This window comes from Varanus komodoensis, unplaced genomic scaffold (assembly GCF_004798865.1).
Source record: "Varanus komodoensis strain SLA01 unplaced genomic scaffold, ASM479886v1 scaffold3, whole genome shotgun sequence".
NCBI lineage: Eukaryota > Metazoa > Chordata > Lepidosauria > Squamata > Varanidae > Varanus > Varanus komodoensis.
Genome location: NW_025335761.1, coordinates 63259456 through 63271424, shown reverse-complemented (window position 1 = coordinate 63271424; position 11969 = coordinate 63259456). Strand labels below are relative to the sequence as shown.

At 52.9% G+C, this 11969-nt stretch overlaps 1 protein-coding gene across 3 annotated transcripts in view; it reads left to right on the top strand.

The window, feature by feature from the left end:
- The window catches only part of SAMD4A (sterile alpha motif domain containing 4A), a 125858-nt gene extending 114095 nt beyond the window's left edge, over nt 1-11763 (top strand). For all 3 annotated transcript variants that reach the window (XM_044436091.1, XM_044436092.1, XM_044436093.1), the window contains exon 12: nt 4547-11763. In XM_044436091.1, coding sequence (XP_044292026.1) covers nt 4547-4575 — 29 coding nt within the window. In that variant the 3' untranslated portion in view covers nt 4576-11763. The remainder of the gene's footprint in view (nt 1-4546) is intronic.
- The last annotated feature ends 206 nt before the right edge of the window (nt 11764-11969 follow it).

Sequence of the window (11969 nt, the reverse complement as noted above, 5' to 3'; positions counted from 1 at the left end):
AAAGGTCTTAGCCTGGCGCTGAAAAACAAATAACGACGGCGCCAGGCTAAGACCTTTTTATTTAAAACTTATTTTAATTGTTAATTTATTATGTATTTATAGGATTTTAAATTTTTAGCCGAGATGTTACTGGGCTTTTTAATCTTTATTGTATTTAGTGTTATTTATATGTTTTTAATTATGTTGTGAGCCGCCCCAAGACTTTGTTGCGATGGGGGCGGCATAGAAATGTTTTAAATAAATAAATAAATGATATAGGTCTGTAATTTTGAATCTGTGTTAAGTCCATATCTTCTTTTGGTATTAATGTGATCCTTGCCTCTGTCCAAGTGTCTGGTATTTTAGCATTCAACAATGCTTCATTACATATATCTTTAAGAAATGTAGCAAAAACTCCCTCAAAAGATTTGTAAAAATCAGCTGGTAGCCCATCCGGACCAGGGGTTTTATCATTCTTTTGTTGCATGATTGCCTCTGTTATTTCCATAGTTGTTACTTCTTGATTCAATAATTTTCGATACTTTTCTGGTAGTTTTGGTAAGTCTCCCTTTCGAATGTATTCTTTTACCTTCTCGATCAAAATCTCCTCCTTCCGGTATAACCTTGCAAAAAAATCTTCAGCTATTTTCTTAATTTGTGTATTTTGTACCTGTAGTCGTCCTTCTCCGTCTTTCAGTTTCTAAATCAGTCTCTTCTCTCTTTCTTTTTTTACTTTATATGCTAGCCATCTCCCCGGTTTATTAGCATTTTCAAAAAAATTCTGTTTAGCCAGTTTCATTTGCTTAGTAAGTTCATTTGTATCCAAGCGATTCAATTTGTGCTTTAAAGTATTCATTTGGACCCTAAGGTTTCTTTTTGTTGGATCCTCCTGCAGTTCTTGTTCCCGTTTCCTCAGTTCTTCTCCTAATGTTGCTCGCTCTTGCTTTTTCTTTGTATTTATTTTTGCTGAGTAGGTTATTATCAGTCCCCTGACATAGGCTTTAGCTGTATCCCAGACATTCTGTAAAGAAGTTTCTTCCGCTTTGTTTATTTGAAAGAATATTTGCATTTCTTTGCTTATCTCTTCTGTAAATTTTTTATCTTTTAGTAACGCTTTATCTAGACTCCACCTGGGCGTCCTTGCGGCTCCTTTCAGTGATATAAATACAGGATTATGATCTGCCCAGACATTTGTCTCCATTTCAGCTTCTATCAAATCTGGAACTAAGTCTGGAGTTATCCAAACCGTATCAATTCAAGACCATGACCTATGTCTTTTTGAATAAAAAGAATAATGGCAGAAGTTGGGTTTTTATGCCTCCAGGCATCTATCCATCTGAGTTCTTCAGTCATGTTGGAACAAGACTTTGGAAGACTCCTCCTACCCGTTTTTCTCTTACTTTCGCTCTTGTGATCGATTTCCTTATTCACAATTGCATTAAAATCACCCATTACACCCACAGTCTGGTAGCCCCCTTGTAAGAGTAACGTATGTAGATTTTGGTAAAAAGTTTCCTGATGGTCATTTGGTGCATATATTGCCACTAAGAGCACCTTTTTAAGTTTAACTGTAATTTCTACCATCAAGATCCTACCATCCTCATCAGCAAGAATATATTAAGGGTCCAATTTTTCTTTAACATATAGTGCTAAACCTCTTTTCTTTTGCGATGCAGAAGATACGAACAATTTCCCCAGTTTTAAACATTCCAGAAGTTTAACACATTGTTTCTTAATATGTGTTTCTTGTAGACAAATTATATCTAACTTTCGTTTTTGAAGTTGAGCAAAAAACCTTCTTCTCTTAGATGGTCCATTTAGTCCATTAACATTTAAGGAGAACAATTCAAATTTCCCTTCCTTTTTAAGAGCCATATTTAATAAAATTATCTACTTATTCTTTGCCTTTACAGTTCTACCTTTTTTTTTCTCCTTTGAGTTTCTTTCTGAATGTCTCCAGTGTGGGAGAGCCCCCCACCTCTCCAGGCAGCTGGTCCCACTGCCGTGTTGCTCCGACAGTGAGGAAGCCTGAATCTGGGTTCTTGCAACTTGAACTGCTTATTCCGTGTCCTGCGCTCTGGCATCAGCAAGAAGAGATCTTGGCCTTCCTCTCTGTGACAGCCTTTGAGGTCCTTGCATAGGTACTTCCCGAGGCCCCAGCCTTGTTGGGAAGAGTGAGGGTGCGAGCTGTGCCGGCCCCTCTCAGATCCGTCAAGCAGCGCCGCTCTCAGGATGAGATTCCGCTGTTCTTTTTTGGAAAGAGGGATGCAGTGCCAGGAAATGCCCCGACTCCTACCTCGTGTTGGTGTCCCTAATACCATGCCGTTCGGAGGGGCCGAGACACCGCCCCTTCTGCCAGCGGGTTGGCTTATCCGGAACTGCTGTTCGCATTAGTGCTAGGAAGAGGCGTATCCCCGGCAGACCCAGGTCAGGGAGAATCGAGGTACAGGGAGAGGACAGGCATCCGCATTTGCTCGATCACCCCGGGGTCCGTGTGGGCGAGCTTTCTGTTCACACAGGCCAACCAGAGCCTGAGAGAGGCACACAGGTGAGTCGTCAGTGCAACTCCACCCTCCCACCCATGTTCCCCAGCAGCTGGTCGGCTGACTTCTGCTGGCTCAGCTACTGGAAGCCGGAGGTAGCCCTCAGGACTGGTAGCCAGCATGGCCTTTTCTTCCAAGACTCTGTCCAGACGCTTTTTAAACTGGACATCCGAACTGGTGTCCACTGCGCCTCACGGCCGTGAAGAGCAGGCTTCCCTTTCTCTCTCCTGCCAGCTTCACGCGGTGACTTGGCATTCTGGAGGGGAGCAAAGGCCTCCCCATCTGCCTTCTCCACCCGGCTTTCTCCGAGGACTGGGGCGGCCCCCAGAGCTGGTCGAGCGGCAGCAGGTGGGCAAAGCAGCTGGCCCGGGATCCGCTTCTCCAGGAGACGGGTCTCAGCACAGGAGCGTCGCTCCGCGGCCACTCCGGGCTTGTCCGCACGGATGCCCTGAAGGCGCGGCGGAGGTGTAGGGCTGAGCCCCGGGGGTGGTTATTGCGTGCTCGAGGTCCAGAGCCGAGTGGCAGAGCCACTGCCTTCTGCACTGATGCAGAAGGTCACGTTCGGTCCTGGCTTCTCCAGGAGGGCTGGGAAAGTCTCCTACCCAGAAGTGTGGGTCACAAAAGTGGCAGAAGAAGGCGGCCTCGGCTTCCCCCTCCCGCTGCGCCAGGTATTCCTCCTACCCAGGAGGCATTCTAGTGGTGGGGAGGGATAGCGCCCGTAAACCCACAAGCCTGGCCCACACGTGCGGCCAAGCCGCGGTGTGGTTTGCCAACATCTGGCTTGTCGTCGTGTCTGGATGCATCTCCCCCAGCAAACCATAGTTTGTCAATCAGTCACAAGCTATCAACGGAACCCCAGGCTGGCTGATGGCTGATAACATCTGGCTTGTTCGAACCAGGATAAGGACTTGAAACCCGGGCAGCCCCCGCTGCCGGTCAGTGTCAGCAGCACAGAGGGGGTGGAACTCGGTCTCAGGCGGCACCCGAGGTTCCGCTCAGGGGCTCTGTTTGTCTCCAGTCACCCATTGCGGGGTTTGCATGAGCATCGCCCCCAGAAGGGGATGGCAGTTTGGGGGAGATCTCTCTCTCCCTCTCTCTCTGCATGCAGCCCTGTTCACTCGTCCATGGAATGGAATGGGGGTAAGAATGTGTTTGGGGCAGAGAAGGGCTCAGCCCAGTTTCTCCTGCTTCTTCCTGCCTGCCGTCTTGCTTCCTTCCTGGGGCAGGAGAAGCTGGTGCCACCTTCCCCAGTAGCTGTCCTGGAACCCGGTTTGGCCGCGGGCAGCTCCCAAGCGGACCCCAGACAGCCAGGCAACACCAGGCTCCTCCCATTCTCCCAGCCATTCACACAGCTCCGGTTCATACGGATAAGAATCGTACTGGAGTATTTCCCAGGGGACTGAGCCTGGAAAGCCGCATTGCATGATCCACACAACTAGATTTCTCTGGAGGAGTGGAAAGGGAAACCACCAGCCTCCCAGCAGGGTTTGGACTCAGTGACCGCATTTCAACAGACCGCTGAGCCAAGGTTATATTAACCATGGTTTGTTGTTTTAGCCACGAACGGCTAAACAGACAAGCAAACAAATCACAGCTTGTTTTCTCTGTTTCCGGTTTGTTTCTCTCCTGCCTGTTTTGCCGGCCTGCAGAATGGTTTCATTCCAGGCAGCTTTTGTCTGGCCTTTTGTTTCAAGCCAAGCGATAGCAGCAGGTCGCCAGGGATAAGCCAGAGTTCTTGTCAGGCACCTTGACAAGCCATGGTTTAAACAAAATAGGCTTCACCAGCCAAAAGCAAACCCTGGTTTCCAGTTATGATTTGCAGCTGGTGAGCAAACCAGTTTTGCACGTGGGGCTGTGTTTCGATCCAGCACTAAGCCAGGTCTCAGCAAAGGCAGGGCAGCATGTGGCTGTTGGATTGCTGTCGCCACCCTGTTTTCAAAATGGCTCGTGGGCAGGAACCTGCCGCCAGCGGGGCCACTGCGGGGATGGCCCCGCTGCGTCTAACTCCAGACATTTCCTTTCAGATGGTGTCGATAGAACCTCGACGATCTAGAAGGAGGAGGCGTCCGCAGTGACGATGCTGGCCATGAGAGACGTGGGCTGCTGGACCAGTGGCAACCTGGGTGACAAATCCCTGAACGCACGAAGGATCCCCAGAGATACTTTGCAGCCGTTTCATTGCTGTTTTCTTCTTTCCTTCCCTTTCTGTCTCCCCTCTCTTGTCCAGCTCTGTTTTCATTTTGGGAAAGGCTCGCCGGTCCTCACCGGTGCATCACCCGGGTTAGAACTCGGGGTCATTTTGCACACAAGGACAGACGAAACGTGGCACGAAGCAAGAGAGATCGGAGAGCTCGATGCACCTAAGGGCAGGCATCCCGGTAGCGTGGAAGCGCGTCTAAGGGCAGGTATCTTAGTTAGTGGCGAGGTAATAAATGGGCCCGAAGTCTCCAGCAGGGCAGTGGACAAGGAGCCTTCTCAAGGAGGAACAAGACTTGGAAGCATACTGCCGACGGGCGTGCGGGAAGAGGCGCGGCGTGCTGGCCTCCGAGGCACTGGCTGCGTTTCGCCGACACAGCCCTCAGCGCGAGAGGCCGTTCGCCTGTTGGACGGGGTGGGCAAGCAGAGAACGAGAGGAAAGGCCCCCCCGTCTCCCCTCGACGACATTCGAAAGAGCAGCTTTGACTTTTGTGCGTTGTTTACAGGACGTTGGGTCTGAAGGAGCCCGTCAGATCTGCGGAGCGCTCCATTCCCCTTCTCTTCCTGAAGCGGTACCTGTGCGAGCGGGGCAGGGCGGGGCGGGGCAGCCCGAGCCCCACACCTGCCCCGTGGGATGCCCCCATCCCGGCTGCCCTGTTCCCTCGTGCGATTGTACTTACTTGCATGTGCCAGCGAAATAGCTTGTCAGGCGCAACAGCCGGGACAAGAGCGATGCGAGGAGACGCAAAATAACCGGCGCGGGTGCACGGGGGGGTGGGGCAGCGTGAGGCCTCTGGTCTACCCCAGGGGAGGTTTACTGCCACCTGTGAGGACCCGGGGCTCGGACACGTGTCCTGCTCATCTTGCTGCTGCAACCAGTCCTTTGCATGGCATCTGTGCGTGCGTGCGTGCGTGCGCGTACAATTTTTATTTTGTGTTTGTTGCCCCGGCAGCAGAGCAGAGCTGCTGCTCCGAGAGGGTGGAAGGCCCTTGGGACTTGTCTCAACTTTTCTGGAAGGGCTGGAGCAGGATGCCAGAAGCTGGGGAGAGGCGGCGGCAGGGGGCTTTCTAGTCCTTCGCGTGTGAGAGAGAGAATTTTGCGGCTGCCGTGTGTGGAGTCAGGCCCAGCCCAGGAGTAGAAAACGCTCTGAAGTGGCTTCTCCAGGCGAGCCCCCTTTGGGCCCTTCCCCCTTCTCAGTTCGGTACCGTAACATGCAACCACACACCTGGGGCAGTGAGCAACACCCCCGCACCGAAAGCCCCTCTCCGTACCCAGTTTTCCCTGTGGAGCTTCGTGCGTAGTGTTAGGAAAGGCCAGAGGGACACGCTGGCCGGAACTTCCAGGACTTGGATAGAAGCCGTAATTCACAGAGCAGGGGCCCGCCGTACCCACATGGTCCAGTTCCGGTCGACGTCCAAGCGGCCAGGAGTGGGTCGGTCGGCAGGGGGGCAGAGCGCTCAGGCCATCCAGGGCTTTCCGGCCACCTTGCGGGGAGCTGTGGATCTTCCTGATCTTGTGGGGTCCCTCGAGAGCCGTGTGTTGGTGTCACACGGTTCGCAGGGGTTGCATCTGTTGGATTGGAACATCCGGTTGCCCCCCGGGGGACGTGCTTTGAGCCCCCTAATTTCAGGGGCCCGTGGAGCCACGCCCCACTTGCCCTGGGGGCAGGAGGGCTGCGGGGGCAGGTGCCGGCCGGGGCACGTCACTCGCTCTTCCCGGATGACTGCGGAGCCACAGCCCCCTCGCCTGGTTCCCTGGGAGGAGCGCGTTCCTTCCACTGGGCAGGTCCCTGGGACTCGGGGCCCGACTTCCACCCTAGCCGGCTGGGCGTTTGCAAGCTGCAAGCTCGGTTTGCAGGCCGGGAGAAGAGCTCTCCTGCTCCGGGAAGGGACGGGAGGCGCGCTGCCAGCGGAGAGCTGGACGTGCCCTTCCTGTGCCGAAGGGCCACGCGGGAGGGAAGGGTAAACAGAGGCGCGTGAGTCAGCACCGCTGCCTCTAAATCGGGCGCTTGTTCTGTGGCGTGTTTTTGCTGGAAGGGGGACACTGCCGCCTTTCTGCACGCCTGGCCAGCGGGGGGCGGGGGGGCGGCCGGCTCCCGGGTGTGCCTGCGTGCAGGTGGCTTGCGGAAGGCAGCGCTGGCAGCGTGTGCCGGCGGGTGTCGGTTTCCCGCAGCCGCCCCCGTCGGGCCGGACCGGGTTCAGTCTGCGAGCTCAGACGGATCTGGGAAAGGAAGGAGAGCTGAGAAGCAGAGGCCTGCGCACGGAGCGAGCCGTGCCGCCTGAGCTCGGCCTGGAGGAGAGGTGCCGCCTCCGAGGCCGTCTCTGGTGGCTGCTTGGAAGGCTCTGGAAAGGGCAGCCGGGAGGGGGAGAGCCCCTTTGCCCCCCGCAGTGGGTTGCTGGAGGAAAGGCGTGTTTGCAGGGTCACCAGCGCCGCGGTGCCTGCCATCATCTCCCCATAGCCCTTGCCAGTGGGTCCTGCTGCCCCCTACAGGGAGAAACCGCTCCAGAGGAAAATGGCTCGAGGCAGGCGTGGGTGGGTGCAGCCCATCACACGAGTGTCTTGGCAATCCATGAGACTAAGGGCTCATTTCGCTGACGCCCCATTCAGGGTCCCTGCACCATGTCTCCTTGCTCTGCTCCTTCCGCAGAGCGGGTCTTCTCGGTCCATCAGACCGACCGCCGGTGTGTGTCTCGGCCCGTCGTCTTCCGTTCCTGCCCTGACTTTTTCAGTGGAAGAAAAATGCCCAAATGTCTCCCCGGGGCACCTTCTCAGCTCTTGGTCCTGCTGCAGTGCCAGGCTGGTTTGAAACCAGTTTTCCCATCAAGGCTTCTCCCCACAAAACCTTGGGAATTGGAGGCGGGTGTCCTGCATGCCACCCACCCTCCATTTAGGCTGCGGTGCGTGTGATTTTTGGCAATGCACAGCAGCAAAACAAAGCAAATGCAGTTTCACTTCAAATCTTGGTGCACCCGTCTGGTTCCGGCAAGGGGAGGCGGGGAGACTGCCCCCGGACCACCCAGAGTTGCCCAGACCTGCTTGGAAAAGTAGTTTTGTAAAGAGGCAGAGGATTTCATGCAATGGAACCCAAAGCAGAGATTCATAATCGGTCCGAATCATGCCTCGCCTCACCTTCCGAGTCCGAGCTGCCCTGGTTAATGTCCTCAGCTCCGTTGCAGAGCAAAACTTGCCCGGGCCTGCGGGTCGGAAGCCGTGACGGTTCGGCCAGCATGAACGTGGCTTAAAGACGGAGCATGGATGTGCAAGGAATCCGGGGGAAACTCCCCCCAGAAGCACCTGCAGTGCAAGCAAAGTGTTCTTTGTTTTATTTCGTTTTTCTTTTTTTGCATCAGCGTAGCCATAACCCTGTTCGGCCGGGGAAATTAAACTCCTTGGCACCTAGACAGTGTCGACCTAGTGCCAAACCTTTGCTGTGATTTAGTTTTTAATAGGTGGAGTGGAGGGAGGAGGAAACACGGACTGTCCCCCAGAATCTGCAGCCATCTCGGAAGACTGTCCGGCAAGGGCCGGCCATGGGGCCCGGGCCCTGCCGCGCCACGGACGAAATCCGCAGTGGCACGGGTCGGGCAGCAAGTCTCTGCGGAAGGGTGAAAAGGGCCGCGGAAGCTCGAGAACAAATTCCACGCGTCCTTTTCACCCCCCAGGTGATGCTGAAGTGTGTCGAAGCGCAGCTCACGGGGAGCTCCGGGGTGGGGCGAAAGTGCCCCCGGGACCCACCAAGGTGGCCCACCCTTGCCGTAGACAAAGGAGAGATTTGTAAATGCGTTCGAGATGCAGTATTGTAAAGACGCAGAATTTATTTTATACGTTTTAACATGAAGTGCCAAAATACCATTTTTATTTCTTGGTTTATGTTTACCAGAATGCGTGGTTGTGGTGAAAGAAAACGTTCTATTCTGAGAGCAGTAAAGAAGGAAGATTGTCATGATAGAAGGAGTTGTGGAAAGTGATTTTTCAGGCACTTGGGAAGGTCCTGCCGGCTGCCGCGCAGGATCCGTTGCGGTGGAGGCCCGCCGGGCGGTTGCGACCGCAGCTCTCGTGGGGAAAGCGGGACACAGACAGAAGCCGAGAGAGAGGCAGTTCTAGAGAGGTCTAGAAACCCGTAGCATCACTTGTTTGGGAATCCTAATGGGGAGGGCAGAGTAAGAAAAGGGGACAATCCTCACAAGTATTTACAAAACTAAAACATGTATTTATTCCTTTGCTGAATATAGAAAACAGAGGTTATCTGATTATTAAGATATATTATTTTGGATAAATATATGACTTATAACTTGCTATGGCTGGTAACCATGATAAAATCCCTGATATTAACAACCATATACTTCGTTTTCTTTTGTTTTCCCCTTTCCTGTAAGAGAGCTTCTTTCCGATCAGCAGTGTGCAGCAGTGTGTAGCTCCATTGTTGTCTTGAGTTGTGTGTGGTTGTTTTCTGATTCTTGTGTAATCAAAAAGGGGCTTCAGGTACTTTGTGAAGCCCACTCAAGTTCCCTCTTAAGTCCTGTATTGACTGCAGGTAAAGAACACCGATTTCAGAAGAAAACAATGAAGATGAAAAGAAAAAAACACCAGATGTATCTAAAGAAAAAATAAATCTATTTATAACAAGGTTGCATGCAAAAGGGCCATGGAAGTCAAAATGTTTAGTATTTAAAAAAAAAGTGGCAGTGCCTTTCCATTTTGTATTTACCCATTTTTCGCCAAATGCAACTGTTTTATAATACGCAATTATATGATAGTGTCAGAAATTGCAAAATATTTCACTACATAGAAACGTGTGGAGTTCTATTTTTTTCTTTCTTGCTCTCATGACCTGAGTGCATGTGCTGCGATCTCGGCCGCCCGGCCAGAGACACCTTTTACTATGCGATGGTCACATATGGAATTTATATTGGTGCTTTTCCTTTCTAGTGGTTTATGACGATTGTTGAATGGAAAAATGCAAACGGATTTGTGTTAGTAGGATGAGGGCTGTGGGGGGGGGGGGGGGAGGGGAGACATTCTGTGTGTGTTTTGACACAGCTGTTGCGTTCATTTGGGGGCACGCCTTGGCAAAGCTGGGGGACGACACAGCAAGAAAGCGGTGGGCTTCAGGGGAATTTGCACTGTGATGCCTTCGGCACTGCAACACGGACCAGTCCAGCGCTTCCGAGTGTCCCTGGTGTCGCACACTGGGGAAGCACGCGGCGTGGATCACGCCACCCGCTTTGGCTGGACGGGCACCCGTGCCGTGCAGAGGGCGATCCAGCCGGGCAGCCAGTGGGGGTGTTCCACGAGGGGCCCGTTTCTCCCCATCGCCACCGTTCCCGTCCAGCCAGCCTCACCCAGCGGCTCCGCACTGCTCAGACGGCCCGTCTTGCCCACCGGAGCTCCCCCCGTGGAAGGGATGCCCTCCCTGGGTCTCGTCCTCATTCGGGCCCCTCAGGGCCTGGGGTTCCTCCATGGGGGGCGCCTTCGGAGGCCCGCCAGGGGAACCCAGCATGCCATGGCCCCGCAGGCAGGCCGGTGGGCTCCGAGCTGCGCACGGTCAAGGTGCCCACGGCGGCCACCTGCCCACAAACCATTTGCTTTGATCACAGCGGCCCTCGCAAAAACCCCCTTGAGACCCCCCGATCCCGGGCCTCGGCAGTGCCTTTTCTCCCCTCTTCTCCCGGTGGGGCCCAGAAGGAATGATACGGAGGAAAACAAGCCTTTCTTTTGAGGTGTCATTCGCTGTCCCCAGGCACAAAGAGCCCCTGCGGCTGCCCAAAGCCCGGAGGGCGCCCACCCAGCTCCAGCTGTGCTCGTGGGATCTCCGAGGGAGGGAGGGAGGGAGGTGGTGCCCCAGCCAGTGCCGGCCCAGCTCCCTGAACTGCTCTGCGCATGGAGCTTGCACCTGTAGGCCACCCCATTGAGGAAGGGATGACAGAGTTGTCATCCTTCGCACCTGGAAGGCTTGGAGACGCCCGGCAACAGGACTTCGTTCCGCTCCAGCCGCGAAGCACCACGGCCACCTCCTAATCTGCCCTTAAGCATATCCCTCGTCAGCGTCCTCTCTCCGTCGGTTCCGCAGGGCTTCGTTAGGTGTTCCCTTCCTGGTGTCCTTTTGTTAAACGCGTCCCAAGACGCATCCGAGCCAAGGCACCGTGGTGCCTGGGCACAGCCTGTCTTTGTGCTAAACCCTGCAGAGGGGAGAGAGTTTTCTGTGCTGGCGCCTCGCCTCTCGGGACATCGAGTCCGGCTGACCAGCAGGGCCCCTCCCGCCCCCCCAAGTCTCTTTTGAAGAAGTAGTAGAAAGAGTAGAACTTGTAGGGAAGTCTTATTTGCACACAGCAATGATAACACTGAAGTTGATTTTATACAAGTCATTAAGAGTTTGCAAAGTGAGTTTTATTTTTTGTATTCCTTTAATCTTTACTTAAAAGGTGAATGTGAATTCCTCTGGGAGGAATTGCAAGAAAACAGGAATGTTAATAAATGTTTAAAAACGAAACAAAAAACCACAACAGAATATTTCCTCCCTTATTAATATATAACCCTTACGTATTTATGCCTACTGTAAGCAAATGAAAAGGCTTGGCGGTCCTTTTCCGTTGCATGCCAGCTGTCGGCAAAAGCGAAAAAGCCCTCTGTTAGTGCATGCATGCATATTAGTCTGGATCTCTTTTCTTTTCTCTTGGGTTGGGGGGAAGAGTGTATTTCCCCCGTATGAAATTAGTGCACAAAGAAATATTTTTGCCTAGTTAATGTTGCCAAGCAATGCATATTTTTTAAAAAGGAAATTTGTCATATATGGGCATCGCATGTTTGCTTACATGAATCGGCTTCATTACGCGGGAGGAGGGGACACGACCGTTCGGGGTTGCTGTGATTTCTTTGTATAGTTTTCAAATTGTTGTTATTACTGGTGAAGCACCCTTGTGATTTCAACTTGCTACAAAATTTATTATTCATTTTCCTCCCATGTAACTAGGAATCATGACTATGTTTCATATCAGCGTTATATTGAAAGTGAAGGGAGATGATTAATACAAGATTTTGTAACAACGGGGAGTGCTGGCTCATTATTTGGGTGCCTTGTCCTGGTGTGGGGCACAGAAGGGTGGTTTTCTGAAAGGGAGGAAAGCTTTCCCATCCTGTGCGTCGTCACGAGTCCCTCTGAAATGAGCAGGGCGTTTGCAAGATCCTCCTCTGCCTTGTAACTTCTTGGCCATTCACCAGCTGTACTAGACGCCCGTCAAAATAGGGCGTAA